Raw genomic sequence first — 19,902 nt, forward strand, 5'->3', positions numbered from 1 at the left:
CAGTATAATTGACCCGTAAAGTTTTTGGAATTTTCAGGTCTGTTGCAAATGGAGCTTTAAAATGGCTGAGAGACAACCTCTAGTCCGGTATCAGTCTAACTAAAATATTGGCACGCCAGGCTCCCTTCAGTTGGATGAGCCTTGCAGTCATTTACTCTGATGTCTTACCAAACTGGACAAGAAGTAGTTAGGTATTATTTTATTTCTTGATAACATTTTTACCAAATTAATGGTGAACAATCACATGCCGCATGCATTTAGCGATTTGTATCACCTACAAAACTAGTGGAGTTCAAGGGTAAACTTGTTAATGTAAATTTCATTTTCTCGGACACATTTATGGAAATCCTTGTGATATGATTGGGTTTAATTCGTAAAAATTTTACTACCTCTGAGTTTGTAGAAACTTATTATACTCATTATACCATTGAGATTCGGGGGATTGGTTTGATACCAAACAGAAATGAAACATACAGGGAGAAATGAAATGTGAGGCATAAAATGAAAAGGGAATAAGAATAATCTATTCCTTCAGAAATAAAATCGGAACAATTGAACTAGAAGTGAAATGAAAGAGAGGCGCAAGGAATCATGTTCAAAAACTGAAAAAAGAGAGGAGCAAGGAATCATGTTCAAAAAATAGAGGAGCAAGGAATAACTTCAACTCTCCATTGCCGTGAGTATGTGGTGGTTCTAGCATTGCCTTGGAAGCATTCTTGTGCCTCATCACTATAAAGATGTTTGGGGAAGAATAACTATAACACCACAAGCCCAAACCCTAGTTTGTTTTCCTTCCAGATTGTACCGTTCTTGTTTCATATTTCTTCCCTTCTTTCCACTACAAGTCAGATCAATTTCTGATGGCTGAAGCACTCATTTCCGTTCTCCTAGAACAATTGGCTTCAATCACCATTCAACTGGTACAACAGCAAGTGAAATTGGTAGTTGATGTAAAGAAAGAAGTTGCAAATCTCACCCACTATTTCCAAGCTATAGAAGCCGTGCTCAAAGATGCAGAGGAGAGGCAAGTGAAGGAGGCTTCCGTTAAATTGTGGCTAGATGACTTAAAGGACGTGTCCAACGAGATGGAGGACGTGCTGGATGATTGGAACACTGAAATTCTGAGGCTACAAATTGAGAAACAAGAGAAAGAAGCTGGAAATGCTCTTGATAAGACTAAGAAGAAGGTATGTCTATGCATTCCTACTGCTTTCTTTAAATCTGGCCAAGTTAGTCGAGTTATTTTTCGACACGACATTGCTAAAATGATTAAAGAACTCAATGATAGATTAGCAACAATTGCTAATATGAGACAAAATTTTCAATTTCAGTACACAAAAAGTGGTACTGAACATATTGAGCGACAAAAGACTACTTCTTTTGTCGATCAAACATTTGGTCGGGTAGATGAAAAAGAATTATTGGTGGGTAAGTTGTTGAGTAAGAGTAATCCTGAAGGGCAGAGCCCCATTGTCATCCCTATTGTAGGGATGGGTGGAATCGGTAAAACAACTCTTTCTCAACTGGCATATAATGATAAAAGAGTCCAGGAAAATTTCAAAGATAGAATATGGGTTTGTGTCTCAGACCCATTTGATGAGCTCAACATAGCCAAAACCATCCTTGCACGCCTCGGTGGAAATGTCAATTCCATTTCGAGTGACCTAGACGCTTTCTTCGAATGTCTGCAGAAGTCTATTGAGGGGAAAAAGTTTCTCCTCGTCTTAGATGATGTGTGGAACCAAGACTATATGAAGTGGGCAAACTTGAAGCTACATTTACAGAAAGGTGCTGTAGGTAGTAAAATAATTGTCACTACACGAAAAGAAGAAGTAGCTAGGATGATGGGAGCACCTGATAACACTATCAATTTGAAGGTGTTGAGTGATGAAAATTGTTGGTCATTGTTCGCTGGAATTGCCTTTGCCAATAGTAACCAAGATGAGTGTCGAAATTTAGAACCTATTGGTAGGGAAATTGTAAAGAAGTGCAAAGGTTTGCCTCTTCTTGCAAAGGTTTTAGGGGGTCTAATGCGCTCCAAGAAAACCAAGAAAGAATGGCAAGATGTTTTGAGTAGTAAGATATGGGAGTTAGACATAGTGGAGAAACAAGTTTTCCAACCACTATTACTAAGTTATTATGATTTAACTCCAATGATCAAGCGTTGTCTCTTATATTGTGTTACTTTCCCAAAGGACCATATAATTGACAAAGAAGTTTTGATTGAGTTGTGGATGTCACAAGGTCTTGTTGGTTCAGTTGGGAACAAAGAAAAAACAATGATAGACATTGGAGAATCATATTTCGATAATTTGGCAATGCGATCTTTCTTTCAGAATTTTGAGGAAGATGAATTTGGAGATATTAATCGGTGCCAAATGCATGATATTGTGCACGACTTTCTCCAATATTTAACCAAGAATGAATGTTTAATCGTAGAGTTCAAAGGTGGGGAGGAGAGAGTAGAATTGCCCAATAAGCTTGGTCATTTGACCATAATGTTTGCACCCGAAGGACCTTTTCCCCTTTCTTTTGACCATTGTCAACGTCTGCGGACCATTACAACATTTAATTGTAAAATTACAAGTCTCAGCCGAGAGTTGATTTTACAATTAAAATGCGTGAGGACGTTGAATTTGAGTCGCAACGATATCGAAGAAGTTCCGGACGAGGTTGGCGGGTTGGTGCGCTTGAGGTATTTGGATTTATCCTATAATGAGAAGCTGAAGAAATTACCTGATAGTTTGTGTAATTTAGTCAATTTGCAAACCTTGCGACTTGATGAGTGCCCTGGTCTTGAAAAGTTACCCGAGGCCATGGGAAAGTTGACCAGCTTGCAGCATCTTCATGCTAAACGTTCTACAGATCTGAAGTTGCCCAAATCAATTGCGAGGTTGAAAAGTCTACGGACGCTAGATCCGTGGGTTTTAATTGAAGGTGAAGGAGGATTGAGGTTAAGTGATTTGAGAGACATGGACGAGCTTCAGGGGACGCTTTTGATCGGATTGGTGGGCAAATTGAAAGATAGTGCTGCGAGTGATGCGGAGGAAGCCAAATTGGTGAACAAGAAACACCTCCTTCATTTGACACTAGGGTTCGCCTGCGAGAGCGAGAGTGCCATCCAGGAAGCAGTATTGAATGCCTTACTGCCAAATTCAAATCTTGTATCCTTGAAGATCTTAGGTTACGGTGGCAGCACCCTGTCCTACCCCAATTGGACCTCTTTAATTAACTTGAAAAGCCTGACATTCTCTTATGGCAATGTTTGTAAGTATGTGCCTCTTTCGGTTTTGGGCTACTTGGGGTCCCTTGAGACACTCAGATTTAAAGATATGAGGAAAGTGAAAAAGGTTGGATTTGAGTACTCACTTGATCATCAAGTTATATTGTTCCCCAATCTGAAACAACTCCAGTTCGAGGGAATGTGGGAGTGGGAAGAATGGGATCATCATGATGAGAATGATGCTACTTCATCGTCACCAACTTGTTTCATGCCACGCCTTTCTACTTTATCCATCTGGAATTGCCATAAGCTGAAGACACTGCCAGACTTCCTTCGGAGGAGGAAGACGCCGCTGCTTCAGAATTTGATCATCGGCTACAGTTGTGACATTCTCTCCCAAAGTTGCAAAGACAGGCAAGGCCCGGAGTGGTCCAAGATTTCTCACATCCCAAACATCCAAATTGATGAAGAAACTGTACAAGAAGATGGAGTTTGGATCGAACAAGAGGATTGATCAACAACGTCATCCATCCAATTCCTTGGTACGTAATTAGTTCACCACCAATCATTTTCTTTTTTCTGTTTTCAATTTGATATCCTCTGCATCTTGATTGAGTCTCTTTTGACTGTCCAAAGATGAAGTTTACAACTCAATATGTGGATCTGAAGACGCTTACTGACTCGTCTGACATGTCTCATCTTTGCTGCACTTGACTCGTAGTCTCTGCCTCTCTAGCTACTTTCAAATTAATGCAAGTATTTATTTCTTTTCCATCTTCTCATTACCACTCAATAGATTGATATGATCTTTAATTCATGCTCTCACTCAATCTATATCTCTTTAGTATCAGTTTCTACTCTTTACTAATTAGGAAGGCGCCTTTAAAATTTAGCCTCAGAACTCATTGTGCATTGGGTAAGGCCAACGATCAAACAAATTGCATAAATTCAAGATGTAACCAATAAACTGTATATCAAGGCCAGGGCTAAACTTGATAGCTGAGTAAGTTATCATCACTTGATAGCTGTGTATCAAGTCACCATATGACATTTAGTTACATGGATTGAATTTGCAAAAAAGGCTAATCTTCTTATTGGAGTCTATTATGAATGACGCAAATTTGCTAATCTTCTTATATCAGCAGCTGAAGATTTTTGCTGCATTGAAACAGTGGAACAGCAGAAATGATCCAAAAGTCTCATTTGATTTCATGTTCAAGATTTTCATGTCATGCTCACCTCTGCACATTGAAGACTCTGTTTAATGTCTGGGGGAATTTCATTTTATCACCCCCCAGGATATCATCATTCCTCTTCTTTCTTAAGCCCCAGCTCCTGAAAAGGTAAATTTGTTTGTTTGAACATGTCAATTTGTAGTGGAACTGAATCTTTTTTATGTTGGATTTGATATCTGGTTTTCGTATCTCAGCAGCTCAAGATCTCCATGGAATATTGGAAAGGTGGAAGCCTGGAATCTCATCAGATGTGACCTCTTTGCAGTAGGCCAAATTGAAGTCTCTTTCTTGTTACTGAGTTCATAATGTTGAGGGTGTGAGGATTTGACATAACTTCGACTCATTTCATTGATCACTTCTATTGTTCATAATACTCCAGCTTTTGAAGAGGTATATTTGGCATTTATTCTGTCCTCTTGGAGTTATATATATATGCGGTTAGAACTTGTGGTATTCTGTTTTCAGTGAGTGGTCTGAGTAATTGCTACGTACTTGAATGAGTTTGCTTCAGTTAATTTTATATAACGGCTACGTCCACTAAGCTATAGTTCCTACTCACTATTACATTTAGGGGAATTGTGAAAGCATAATGAATTTCTATTTTGGCATACATATTAGAGACGACTCAGAAGACGAGATGATCCTCAAAGAAATACTGAATGCCTACTATCATATCCAAATCTGGAAAATATTGGAAACTACAATGCCACCAAATTGATGCCCCATTGTCTCTGAATAATTTGAAAAGGCTTGAGTTCTCACGTTGGGGTATATATGAAGTCATGCCTCTTTTGGCTTTGGGGAACATGGCGGTGTCCTTTGACTCTGATGCAATATTTGAAGATGTCTGTTGTGAAACAGGTGGGATTTGAGTTACTGATAATTGAAGAATCATCATCATCATCATCTTCATCCAATCTTCATCTTTTCTTTTCTTTTTCTTTTTTTGTTCAAATTGAAACAATTTAGCTTCGTCATCTTGCAGGAGTGGGAAGGAATTGCAGCTGGTCCTGGTGGAGTGGAGAGGTTGATTTTCATATTAAAACACCTCTGCAAATTTGAGGATTATAGCTTGCCTAATTCTTAGGCAAAGTTGCCGAAAAAGAGGAAACGAGGAGTGGCTCAACATTTCTCACATCCTAAACATCCAAATTGATAATGAGTTTGTACAAACAGACGGAGTTTGGATCCTACAAGAAGCTGGTGAAACCCTGCCCTTAATTAATTACTTCATCATCAACGCATGCATCTCGATCTTCTTCGTGGTAATTAATCAAGTTATATATATTATCTTCAAAATTTATCGATTTATTTTAATTTCTTTATTTTTATTTTTATTCAGTAGTACTTGCTACATATAAGTCTGAATACTCGCACCTTGTATTTTATCCATCTTTAGATTCTGTTCATGTTAGGTTTTTTTGTGTCCAAAAAATTGTGGAGGAGATGGACGGCAGTCATTATGACTACTTTTGGAACTGCTACAATTCTTATGGAAGACACTAGTGAAGAATTTGTTCATCTTGGGAGGACCAGATCTCCAGAAGGTGCAAGAGCAGAGGCATGGAATCACAGAAAGGCCCAAGATTTCTCACATTCTGAACATCCAGTGTTCTCTAACTAGCTGAACAGGTATGTGCTTATATGAGTTTGAATCACTTAGTTCTGTAGAATTGCCAAGTCTGATAATATAACTGTACATTACATATATGGGAACATTTGAAGACACATTGATCTTTTCTGTTTCTTGTTAGCCAGACAAAACCTTGTCTGATGCAACTTATATGTTCAAATCATTTTTGGAAAATATTTGTACATTATACAAACTATTGTACTCGTGTTTAATTTTTCTGGTACATGAATATCCCCTAGGGTCAACTCTAATTAAGAAAACATTTGTACGACCAATTTCCTGGAGCTATTCAGATTCTGTCTTATACAAGTCTGGAAGCTTACAATTCAAACCAGCTCTTAGATAGTGTTATGTTTTCATGTATTGAGTATTCAGTTCTTCAAATTAAATCTATATTCTTTTATATATCTTCTTTTCACTGATGTAGCTGACCTAAAAAGTTTATGGAATATATCCAGGTATGTTGCAAATGGTTGACAAATTACCCAAGGCCATGGGAAAGCTGCTTAACTTACAGTATCACAAATAATGATAAGCTGGAAATTCAAAAGAGTTGTGAGAGACAAGGGTAATCCTGAGAAAGCAAGATTGGTAAATGAGAAGAAACTTGATTTGGGACCAAGTTTGTGGTACTCGACAAGAGAAGATCAACAAATACCGACCCCCTTACACTCAAATCCAAACATCAGTAACTACAGTGGCACCACACTGTGCTCCAAATGACTGATGTCTTCAAATAATTTCAGAAGGCTTAGGTTCGACGAATGCAGTTTATGTGAATTTGTGCCTCTTTTGGGGAACTGGTGTCCCTTGAATAACTACAGTTATGTTTTGACATGACAACTGAAAAAGGTACATAGCATTTGAGCTTCAAGATGCAATTATCCTGAATTTTAATCTTTAATTAGGTAGTCCAGGATGGATTGGCTTATTTAATTCAGGGTATAACAATATCTTATTGTATGTGTTTGGTACTTGTTCATATTAAATGCAGTACTCTTGAAGGAATAATGATTAATGGTGAAGAGCAAGCAAGGTTTTTCAAGGGGTGTGCATTCGGAGATGTGAATAGACAGACCCAAATCATCAACTGTTAGTTGCCTTGTCGAAGAGGAAGGTCAGGGAGCCCAACAAGGAGGAACATTTTACTCTTGGACCTCTTGTAAGAGATGGAGAGAACTTTTTGGTGTCAATGCTCATATTTATGCCATGCATGCTTGCAGCACAGGCGCTAATCATGATTAATAATGATGAATAAAGGCGCTCGTTAACTTAACTTCGGCACTCTAGTGAATTATGTTATCAACTTCGCATCATTCCAATCAGTTTCAATATGTTCAACAATGCAACAACAGTGGGAGTCTATATTTTCTAATAATGTACTTTGTTGTAGTATATATGATTCACATGTACTAACATGAGTCATAGTATAAATGTCTATATCATGTATACAATAGGTACTTGAGTGTATAATGTAGGTATTGTGACTTGTGTGACAAGCTTTATGCCAAAGGGCAACAAGCATGGCAATTATCATCATCACAGCCACCATGTGGAGCTGCAGCTGTAAATGTAGTTGTTATCAAATTGAGTTACTCTTTGAGCTTTCACACTTGCAATGTATTCCTATAAATACCTCTTTGTATGAGATGAATAAACACACTTGAATCTCTATTCTCTCTGAAATTTTACTCTCTCTCTCTGTTTATCATTTCATACTTGTCCTCAAACACGTTATCAGCACGAAATTGCTCTAGAATTAGAATCGAAATTGAAAAGAGTAGAGGTAGTTCATAATCCGATCGAAGTCATTTTTTCAAACTTACAAAAAACCTCCAAACCCTAGCTCATATCAAAGCCCTTGATTCAAGAAGCTCAGAACCGGCCTCAGAACCTCCAGAACCGGCCGGAAACAGCCTGAACCGGCCACCGGAAAAACTGAACCGCTGCCGAACCGCTGTCGAAGTCCTGCCGAGATCTGCCGAGAAGCTGCCGAGCGAGTCCTGCCGAGAAGCTGCCGAGCGCATCTGCCTAGTCCTGCCGAAAGCTGTCGACAACACCTGCCGATAGCTGCCGAGACCTGCCGAGCGCATCTGCCGAGCCCCTGCCGAGCAGCTGCCGAGACCTGCCGAGCGCATCTGCCGTGCCCCTGCCGAGCAGCTGCCGAGAGCCCTGCCTAGCACCTGCCGAGCTGCTGCCTAGCAGCTGCCGAGTTGTTGCCTAGCATCTGTCGACAGATCCGCGGGGCAAGTTTCCAACCAATCTCCGGCCAGTCTCCGGCCACTTCTCCGGCCACTTTCCGGACATTTTTCCGGCCATTTTCCGGCGACTTTTCGACGACTTCCCGACAACTTTTCAAGCAATTTTTTCGGTCACCTCCGACAACCTTTTCCGGTTAATTTTTCCGGCAATATTATTCCAAGGTATTATTTACTAAAAGTTCCCGTTTTTGAGTTTTTACTCCATTCTTCTTCTCTTTATTTTTCTCGGGAACTTACAATTAAAAGCGGAATTCCAAGAAATTCACGCTAAACGAACTAAGAGCGTTCGTAATTATGAACTAAGAGTGTTCATAATATTCGGACTAAGAGCGTCCGCAAAACATCATTGTTTTGGTCTAAAGATTATTGATTTTAGCTTTCGTGGAAGTTTAAACTCCGAAACTAATATATCTTCTCTTATTATCTTCAGGATGTCGAATGAACCTAGACTCGACTTTCAAATGCTTGACTCAACGGGTTCGGAATACCATAGTTGGGTAACCGACGTTGAGAACCACCTCACTTCAAGAGGAATATTGCCCATAATTCAAGCTCCTAATCCAGGCCTTGTGTTCCAACGAACACCTACAAAGCATGCACAAGCTATTATCTTGATGCGGCGCCATATGGATAAAACACTCAGACTAGAGTATATGTCAATCAGAGATGCTCGAGACCTATGGGTAGCGCTAGAAGAACGTTTTGGTAATATCCAAGATAGCCTCCTCCCTGACTTGAAGGTTCAGTGGAATAATATACGCTTCTCCGACTTTAAGTCTGTTGCAGAATATAACTCGGAAGCTCTTCGCCTCAAAGCCATGTTGAGGTTCTGTGCAAAGCCTCACACAGAAGAGGAGCTAATTGAGAAGACTCTCTCCACCATTCCCGTCTCAGCAATTGTGATATCAAAGCAATATCGCACAGAAGTCAATGCTGGACGAATTACAAGGTTTAATGAGCTTATTAATATTTTGTCGGTAGCTGAAAAGCACGACAACATCCTTGTAAAGAATTATCATTCGAGGCCCATTGGAACCAAGAGCGTCCGTGAGGCAAATTATAATGCACCCAAAAAAGGGCGCAAGCAGCAATACCCTAAAAACAAGGGACAAGAAAGGCGTACGGGCCCATATAACCACCCCAATAAAGAGAGAAACCGCAACTTTAAAGCGGACACTCGTGGTGGCAACTTCACACGTGGTGGTAACTCCACACGTGGCAACTTCACACGTGGTGGCAACTCCACACGTGGGAGAGGTGAATATAATAACTGTTTGGCTCCAATTTTGCTGCAGCTGGTCAACAGTCTCTTTTCTGCGCGGGCGTGCCAGCACCGTTCGGGTGCGGTCGTCGGGGGTGTCCCTTGACCTGACTTCTGTTGAGCGATTGTGGACGAGGAGAGCACCAACCTCGTCGTGGGATTCTTTGTGCCTCGTGGCGAGGACTTTTGCTGAGCTTCTTGAAAATCACCAAATCGATACTCGATGTTGTAGATCGAGCAGAGCGAGAACCACCGGGAAGTGAGGAGAACTTGCTAAAGCGTGACTTTAGCTTGGCTGGGTTGCTAGGGCGTTACCCTTGCTTGGCTGGTTCTGTAACCGTTGTGGTCGCGGCACTACCGTCGGCTCCCGAGGAGACTAGGACCGAAGCACGTTGACAGAGGGTTTGATGGCACTGAAAGTCGGCTTCTGAGAAGACTAGGACTAGGAGTGTGATCACCGCTAAGAGAAAGAGAAGGAGAGGAGTTGCTCTTAGAGAGGTTTGCTCTAGAGAGAACTTAGATCATCTTAGAGATGTTGTTGTTGTATGTGAATGGGTGTTTTAGAATGAGAAGAGAAGGTGTTTATATAGGGAAGAAAAAGAAGAGTGAAATGATGAGTGGAAGAAAAATAATGAAAGTGGAATATGAAAGTGATTTGTAAAATATGGAAAAGATAGAGAAATGATGAAATGAAAGCAAGGCATGAAGGTGCAAAAACATGGAAGTGATGATGATCTATTAAAGAGATTGTCTTGAAAAATATATCCAAGGAAAAGAAGAAAAGCATCAAGCTTTCTTCATGTGGGTATGAAACATGAACATGTGAATATTGAGCTGGTTTTAGGTCAGTTTCTGCCCCTTTATTCCTTCAATTATTTCTCCAACAAGCATTCCGATTTTGCCTATGACCTCTTCATAAAAAATGTTCCATTATGAGTGTAGATCACCCTGGAAAAATTTCAGAATTTTTGGTATAGTGGTTGGGCCGAAAACGCTGCTGGACCTCTTACAGATCCAGTTTTCCAGTTTTGCTTTTGCAAAAGATTGGACTGATTGTTTGAAGGCCTTCCACTCAAAAACATCTCTGGCACTCTTCATAAGAAATTATCCTTGGGCTATCTAGAATGGATCTGCAGAGTTTCAGCTCATTTCAAGTTCATTTGGTCAGTCTTCCGCCCCTCCTTCCTTGTTTAGCTCGGTTTCTCCTAGCCGAAGTAGGAAAATGTGCTAAAGTTGACTTTTCATGTTTCCATGCTTCCATAGTAGGCTTTATTTAGCCTCTAAATATATATTTCGAGCTTGTCGACAATATATAGCTTGAGCCACTGACATTGGCTCAATTTCTCCAAGACACGCCTCAATTTCTCCAAGACACGCCTTGTCAGGCCAAAATGTTTATTTTGGGTCCAAACATTGCCCCCCAGACCTCGAAGTCAAAGGTCTTCGTCTTGACTGAAGAGGTCTTGAATCAGCACTCCTCTTATAATGTCGTTGCTCCAAAGCCACTTGTATTGGCTTGACTAAAATTACTTGAACAGTAGCCTCTCTCCCTCTTAATTATACATAGTGAGCATACATATATTAATCACCAGTCTTCCTTCGCGAACCATCCTTTGCGAGGCCATGTAATTAAAACCACTTCGCTGCCAACAATTCGCAACCCAGCTTTCGCCACAATTATTGGCAAAAATATTGATTTGACCTCCTCCACTGCTAATACCATACTAGGCATATTAAATGCCTCTTGTATATGTGCCCAGACCAATACCAATGGCCTCTTAAGTATATTAGCAAGTTCCAGCCACTTTTAGGCAAGAACACAATTTTTTGCATCCTCCGCGACGCACAAATTTGAAACTCTTTTTGTATTTTTGTATTTTTGTATTTTTTTTTTTTTTAATTTTAATAAGACATTGTGAATCAAGGTTTAGACATGCGGCCCAAGTATAGTCGTCTAGACACAAATTTTCTTTCAAATCCTTTGGGCAACCTTACTGAAATGGCCAGGTGGGGGAGGGCGAACAAGAGAGGCAGAATCCATTTTGGCATGAGCTACTCCCACATAGTGGTTTAGGCCCATTTGCACGCACTTCTGGATTCAAGAACCTGTCATGAACGTTGTCCCCTTTCTAGACACCATTTCACATAGGCTATACTTACTAAGATGAGAAAGGTCATAAGTGTGAAGACAGTTCAACAAGTGTTAATAAAAGCCGCCCTTAACCTTAAGGGACCTGAACTAGGCACCAATAAGGAGTTTAGGCCAATATTAACAAAAGAGACTTCACATATTCCGTTATGATTCACAAATGACGAAAATAAAAATGAAAACTGAAAATTGACAGGAAATTTAAAAACAAAGAAAGAAGTTAGCAGCACTATATTTGGCTAACCTCCAGAAGGCCACGGGGGAGGCCATCTATGCTTCATTCCAAGCTCTGATGTATCAAAATTTGTAGGGTAAAAATCCCTCCTGTGAGGGCTTGTAGGAAAAGAACAAAGATACTTCTCGTCGAAGAATTGGAAGCAATTTGGCTCGTAGGAGGAGTAATCTTGCCCCCCCAAGTATCTTTGTTGGCATAGAATTAGCCACAGATTGGCCATTATAGACGACCACTTGTTGGTTTGAATTCTCATGATCAAGAGCCTCAAAAACAACAATTAGGTCGCCTAGATCATATTTAATCACCGCTTGGCTATTAGAATTTTTAAGAAATTCCTTTTGGTGATCAACAGAATGAACATGGGCTCCATCTTGCCCCCCATGCATCTGATCAGTAGCCACGTATTTGGCTTGATCAGTGGAGAAATCAGATATTTGTTCAGCGACAATTGTATTGTCAGAAGAACAATCTTGTTGATGACATTTTCCATGCACAGCCTCTGTGTAAGGCTGTGACTCACCAGTGAGGCCATTAGGTTGATTGCCACCTATAGGCAAATCAGCCTCATAAATGACCTCTTCTCGAGCGTTCTGCTCAATTTCTAGGTCCCAATCACGAAACATCTGCTTTGTTTTTGCGATCAAACTGGCCATGTCCCTGGCTCGCTTTTCTTTATGCCTCTCGACGTTGGCTATGATGATCGCCAGCTGTTCCTCAATGCTTGCCCCCTCTGGGATGGGAATAGGCATAAACTCATCATTAATGGCAGTATCGCCAGTGGTGGCAACATTGACCATCTATTTACTTTAGGAATTTCTTTTGGTAAAGATTTTCCTCTGGCATCCCAATGATGGCTAACAAATGCAAAAAGACTCTAGTGTAGTCCCACTGGGCGTGCCAAAATGTTTGTTTTGAAGCCCGGTGGTTGAATGTCTTCAAGAAAAAAAAATTCTAACCTTATCCCACTGGGCGTGCCAAAATGTTTGTTTTGAAGCCCGGTGGTTGAATGTCTTCAAGAAAAGAAAAAAAATTCTAACCTTGTCCCACCGGGTGTGCCAAAATGTTTGTTTTGAAGCCCGGTGGTTGAATGTCTTCAAGAGAAAAAAAAAAATCTAACCTTGTCCCACTGGGCGTGCCAAAATGTTTGGTTTTGATTTTGTTGCAGCTGGTCAACAGTCTCTTTTCTGCGCGGGCGTGCCAGCACCGTTCGGGTGCGGTCGTTGGGGGTGTCCCTTGACCTGACTTCTGTTGAGCGATTGTGGACGAGGAGAGCACCAACCTCGTCGTGGGATTCTTTGTGCCTCGTGGCGAGGACTTTTGCTGAGCTTCTTGAAAATCACCAAATCGATACTCGATGTTGTAGATCGAGCAGAGCGAGAACCACCGGGAAGTGAGGAGAACTTGCTAAAGCGTGACTTTAGCTTGGCTGGGTTGCTAGGGCGTTACCCTTGCTTGGCTAGTTCTGTAACCGTTGTGGTCGCGGCACTACCGTCGGCTCCCGAGGAGACTAGGACCGAAGCACGTTGACAGAGGGTTTGGTGGCACTGAAAGTCGGCTTCTGAGAAGACTAGGACTAGGAGTGTGATCACCGCTAAGAGAAAGAGAAGGAGAGGAGTTGCTCTTAGAGAGGTTTGCTCTAGAGAGAACTTAGATCATCTTAGAGATGTTGTTGTTGTATGTGAATGGGTGTTTTAGAATGAGAAGAGAAGGTGTTTATATAGGGAAGAAAAAGAAGAGTGAAATGATGAGTGGAAGAAAAATAATGAAAGTGGAATATGAAAGTGATTTGTAAAATATGGAAAAGATAGAGAAATGATGAAATGAAAGCAAGGCATGAAGGTGCAAAAACATGGAAGTGATGATGATCTATTAAAGAGATTGTCTTGAAAAATATATCCAAGGAAAAGAAGAAAAACATCTAGCTTTCTTCATGTGGGTATGAAACATGAACATGTGAATATTGAGCTGGTTTTAGGTCAGTTTCTGCCCCTTTATTCCTTCAATTATTTCTCCAACAAGCATTCCGATTTTGACTATGACATCTTCATAAAACATGTTCCATTATGAGTGTAGATCACCCTGGAAAAATTTCAGAATTTTTGGTATAGTGGTTGGGCCGAAAACGCTGCTGGACCTCTTACAGGTCCAGTTTTCCAGTTTTGCTTCTGCAAAAGATTGGACTGATTGTTTGAAGGCCTTCCACTCAAAAACATCTCTGGCACTCTTCATAAGAAATTATCCTTGGTCTGTCTAGAATGGATCTGCAGAGTTTCAGCTCATTTCAAGTTCATTTGGTCAGTCTGCCGCCCCTCCTTCCTTGTTTAGCTCGGTTTCTCCTAGCCGAAGTAGGAAAATGTGCTAAAGTTGACTTTTCATGTTTCCATGCTTCCATAGTAGGCTTTATTTAGCCTCTAAATATATATTTCGAGCTTGTCGACAATATATAGCTTGAGCCACTGACATTGGCTCAATTTCTCCAAGACACGCCTCAATTTCTCCAAGACACGCCTTGTCAGGCCAAAATGTTTATTTTGGGTCCAAACAATAACAATATAGGCCGTGGAGGTAGCATCATAAGACGTGGTAGCAGCAGTAACCCTCCTAGGGAATATCCACAAAATGGACAAACTGCACCTCCAATGAAAGGAGGCAACCATAATGACGTGTGTCATAGGTGCGGATCAATCGAGCATTGGCTCAAACATTGCCGTGCAAGTACTCAACTAGCTGCTAGCTACAAAGAGTACGTATAGGCAATTCAGGGAGCAAGAATCCAACCTTGCCGAAAATGAAGATAGTGAAGATGTCAATCTCACCATAGAGGACTTCAAAGCTAAACAAGTGCACGAGGATGCAGCAAACTTTGATTAGAATAGTCCTTTCTATTTTCCAAGGGAAAATGTGCCTTAATCAATAACAATTGTATTGACTTTTTCTCATGTGGCGTACCCAATGAAGTATGATGTCTAGGAAAGTAATTGAGATCAAGGTACTTAAACGAGCCTCGCTCCACCAACATCTCTCTACTTCCCTGGTCATATTTCATTGGAATTACCAAACGGAATGAGCAATTACAATTTGTATAAAGTTTGATTGTATTTTGGAATAGACTTTGGAAACCTTGATGTAATCATTGGTTATTTTCCTTATCAATAAAGTATCGCATTCAATGTCATGGACATGTGTTAATATTCCGAACTTTATTCTTTTTCAGTATGTTTTCCGGAGAAATGGAATTCCTTCTTGATAGTGGCACCACACATACTATATTACGACACAGGCAATTATTTTTATGGATGACGCCTAGTCGATCTTCAATAACTACGATGGCAGGATCATCACAATTGATTCATGGTCGAGGACCAGCTCAATTTTTGTTGCCAAATGGCACGAATATTAATATCATCGAAGCTCTATACGCTCCTAGGGCTGGAAGAACCCTATTGAGTTTTAAAGATATAAGAGCCAATGACCTTCATGTGGAAACACATTGTGAGAATGGACAAGAGTTCCTTTGCATTACCTCTAATAACTACGGAAATACACGAGTATTAGAGAAACTGATGTGTCGCTCTAGTGGATTATATGCAACCACTATCAGAGTAATTGAATCCAACCATGTCATGAATGAAAATTTATGGGATTCTGACACATATAGACTTTGGCACGACCGCTTGGGTCACCCAGGTCGTGATATGATGCTCCGTATATTAAAAATTTCACACGGACATCCATTCTTCAAAACGAAAAGAAGTACGAACCAAAGATTGGTCGAAAGAACTACTTCATATCATTCGTTTTGCAAGGCTTGCTCTTTAGCAAAGGTAGGATCAAGACCATCCTATGCAAAGGACTCTAAAGAAAATATACCATTCTTGCAAAGAATACAAGGTGATATTTGTGGACCTATTCAACCAACTTGCGGACCATTTAGATATTTTATGGTGTTGGTTGATGCATCGACACGCTGGTCACATGTCATGCTATTATCCACGAGAAATGCTGCATTTGCTAAACTCCTAGCACAGATCATTAAATTAACGGCTCACCACTCTGATCATCCTATTAAGTCAATTCGTCTTGACAATGCTGGAGAGTTTACATCAAAAACTTTTGATGATTATTGCATGTCCATTGGGATCAAGGTTGAACACCCTGTACCTCATGTACACACCCAAAATGGTCTCGCAGAAGCTGCCATTAAAAGACTTCAAATGGTTGCTCGAGCATTGGTTATGCGCACCAATCTCCCTATTTCTGCTTGGGGATATGCAATATTGCACGCAGCTGTGCTTATTCGTCTGAGGCCCACTGCCACCCAACCATTTTCTGCTTCCCAGATGGTCACTGGGTATGAGCCCGATGTCTCACACTTACGAATATTCGGGTGTGCAGTCTATGTGCCAATTGCGCCGCCACAGCGCACCAAAATGGGTCCTCAAAGACGATTAGGTCTTTATACTGGATATGACTCTCCCACCATTATCCGCTATATAGAACCCTTGACAGGTGATCTATTTACCGCTAGATTTGCGGATTGTCACTTTGATGAGACAGTCTTCCCATCATTAGGGGGAGACATGAACAGTAATGTTCAACAGAAAAGACAGGAATTGTCGTGGTTTGTCCCCACTCTGTCTCATCTTGATCCCCGAACAGCACAATCTGAAATAGAAGTGCGAAGAATTCTCGATCTTCAGAACGTAGCAGAATCAATGCCTGATGCGTTTTCTGATATCGCTAAAGTGACAAGATCACATATACCTGCTGCAAATGTGCCTGTAAGGATTGATGTCCCTAACACTAGAGGACATGATGCCATCTCAAGAGTACATGAGAATGGCGCCAACGTCCCCTATATGGGTGACGTAGTGGCTAGACCCACGGCTCCCGCCAGAAAGCGCGGGAGGTCCATAGGTTCGATGGATTCTCGCCCAAGAAAGAAAGCGAGTTTGGCACAAAATAATCCATTAATCATCGATACAATTAATCCATCTCATGAAAATATTCCGGATTATGGTTATGTCAAAGAGACATCATTGGAGGACGCTCCAATAACAGAACCAATTCCAGAGAATAGAGAGATCTCCATGAATTACACTAGTATACATGTGGTGATGGATAGAAATTCTATGACTATTAATGATGCTTTTGCATATCATATTGCAAAAGGAATAATAGAATACGATGATATCGAACCTCGCTCCGTTGAAGAATGTCAACGAAGAGCAGATTGGTCTAAATGGAAAGATGCGATCCAAACTGAATTGGATTCACTAACAAAGAGACAGGTATTTGGGTCTATAACGCTGACACCACCAAATATAAAACCTGTTGGCCATAAATGGGTCTTTGTTAGAAAGCGTAATGAGAAAAATGAGGTTGTTAGATACAAAGCCCGCCTTGTGGCACAAGGTTTCTCACAACGCCCTGGAATCGACTACGAGGAGACATATTCTCCCGTAATGGACGTTATAACGTTCCGCTACCTTGTCAGTTTGGTAGTTTCCGAAAAACTTGACATGCAGCTTATGGATGTGGTTACAGCATATCTCTATGGGGATCTAGATTCAGAGATATATATGAAGGTTCCAGATGGACTTCAATTACCCAAATCAAATGGCTCTAAACCACGGAGCGCGTTTTCAATAAGATTGAGACGCTCACTATATGGATTGAAACAATCCGGACGGATGTGGTATAACCGTCTAAGTGACTACTTGATTAGGAAGGGATATATTAACAATGAAATATGCCCATGCGTGTTCATTAAAAGGACAAGTTCCGGATTTGCAATTATAGCAGTATATGTCGATGACATGAATCTAATTGGAACTCTAAATGAGTTAAAAGAAACTGCTAAATATTTGAAATCCGAATTTGAGATGAAAGATCTTGGGAAAACACTGTTTTGTCTCGGAATAGAACTCGAGCACCGTAGTGATGGGATTATGATCCATCAGTCAGTATATACTCAAAAATTACTAAGGCGCTTTAATGAAGATAAAGCAAAGCCTGTGAGTACTCCCATGATCAGCCGTAGTCATGAGCCCAGAAAAGATCCATTTCGTCCAAAGGATGAGGACGAAAGCTTATTAGAGGCTGAAGTGCCATATCTAAGTGCAATAGGTGCATTATTGTACTTAGCTCAATGCACAAGACCGGATATCTCATTCGCAGTGAACTTGTTGGCTCGACATAGTTCCTCGCCAACACGCCGCCATTGGATTGGTATAAAGACAATATTTCGATACTTAAAAGGTACGATTGATATGGGCTTGTTTTATCCCTACAGGGAGAAAAGAAAGGACGGAAGTATGGGATTAGATCCCACAAGGCAAAAGGCCACCTTCTGTAATATAAACGCCGGCGGCACCATCTATGGTGGCCGACGTTCTCCTCCTCCCCTCCATCAAAATGATAATGATGTCTTGATGGGTTTTGCTGATGCAGGGTATCTCTCTGACCCTCACAAAGGTCGCTCCCAAACAGGTTATGTCTTTACCATGGGAAGCACCGCGATATCTTGGAGATCCACAAAACAGACCCTTGTTGCTACTTCCTCAAATCATGCAGAGATTATTGCTCTACATGAAGCTGTGCGTGAATGCATATGGCTAAGGTCTGTAAATAGACACATTCGAGGAACCTGTGGTTTGAAGTCTACCACAGAAGAACCTACATGCATTTACGAAGATAATGCAGCTTGTATTGAGCAAATGAAATTAGGTTTCATCAAGGGGGACAATACCAAGCATATATCGCCAAAATTCTTCTACAATCAGCAACAACAAACACTTCTAAAAATTGAAGTAAATCAAATCCGATCAGAGGAAAATGTAGCGGACTTATTTACTAAGTCGTTACCAAAATCCCCTTTCGAGAAACATGTGAAGAGTATCGGATTGAGAAGGTTATCCGAACTCTCACGATCTCCAGGGGGAGTCTAAATCAGGGGGAGTATCCAGATACATACTCCACACTCAACGCGCGTTGTGCTCTTTTTCTCCTTCGACCAAGGTTGTTTTTTCCCACAGGGTTTTATTACTTGGCAAGGTTTTTAACGAGGCAATTTCGAAGCGCACGACCTAGACAATACTATTGACATGAAATATCCAAGGGGGAGTGTTGTAGTATATATGATTCACATGTACAAACATGAGTCATAGTATAAATGTCTATATCATGTATACAATAGGTACTTGAGTGTATAATGTAGGTATTGTGACTTGTGTGACAAGCTTTATGCCAAAGGGCAACAAGCATGGCAATTATCATCATCACAGCCACCATGTGGAGCTGCAGCTGTAAATGTAGTTGTTATCAAATTGAGTTACTCTTTGAGCTTTCACACTTGCAATGTATTCCTATAAATACCTCTTTGTATGAGATGAATAAACACACTTGAATCTCTATTCTCTCTGAAATTTTACTCTCTCTCTCTGTTTATCATTTCATACTTGTCCTCAAACACTTTGATGCCTGTTCCATGATGAAGAAGACCCGTTTTGTTTTGGGCAAATAATATGAAGACTTTGTGCTCAACAGACTTGCCCCAGAATCAGGATATTTAAAATAGAGACATAGAAAGTTTGGGAGGTTGGTAAATTGACATATCTCTCATATCAACATAATAACGAACCTTTTTTTCTTTTTGATGAAGAATAACGAACTCTTGGCTTCTAGAAACACTAGTCAACAGCTCTAATGAGTAATTTTGCAATCAGTTGTTGTTAGGGTCAAACAAAGCCAAAATACGGCTAAAAATAGTTGGTTTTCCAAGGATAGTATAAGAGGGTATCATGCATTTTTAGGTTCTCATTTCATTTTGGGTTTTTGGGTTCTAAGTTCTCAGACATTAAAATATACATTAGTTCATAAAATTATAGAGAGAAAGAGAGAATG

The 19,902-nt window shown here is 40.6% G+C and overlaps 1 protein-coding gene across 17 annotated transcripts; it reads left to right on the plus strand.

Moving 5' to 3' along the window:
- The first annotated feature begins 577 nt into the window (after positions 1-577).
- LOC133725091 (putative disease resistance protein RGA3) lies at positions 578-7,777 on the plus strand. 17 transcript variants are annotated; one of them, XM_062152209.1, is made up of 9 exons: positions 578-3,765; positions 3,866-3,940; positions 4,369-4,566; positions 4,653-4,848; positions 5,077-5,319; positions 5,444-5,723; positions 5,874-6,090; positions 6,550-6,943; positions 7,086-7,777. In XM_062152209.1, exon 1 carries the CDS (start codon positions 861-863, stop codon positions 3,735-3,737), a length of 2,877 nt encoding a protein of 958 aa, XP_062008193.1. In that variant the 5' UTR covers positions 578-860; the 3' UTR covers positions 3,738-3,765; positions 3,866-3,940; positions 4,369-4,566; positions 4,653-4,848; positions 5,077-5,319; positions 5,444-5,723; positions 5,874-6,090; positions 6,550-6,943; positions 7,086-7,777. The 17 variants fall into 17 exon arrangements, with proteins under 17 accessions (XP_062008193.1, XP_062008191.1, XP_062008195.1 ...); XM_062152212.1 differs by having other exon boundaries at positions 579-3,765; positions 3,860-4,226; positions 5,030-5,319; XM_062152198.1 differs by having other exon boundaries at positions 579-3,765; positions 3,860-4,226; positions 5,858-6,090.
- Positions 7,778-19,902: the final 12,125 nt, after the last annotated feature.

Source organism: Rosa rugosa, chromosome 1 (assembly GCF_958449725.1).
Source record: "Rosa rugosa chromosome 1, drRosRugo1.1, whole genome shotgun sequence".
Lineage (NCBI taxonomy): Eukaryota > Viridiplantae > Streptophyta > Magnoliopsida > Rosales > Rosaceae > Rosa > Rosa rugosa.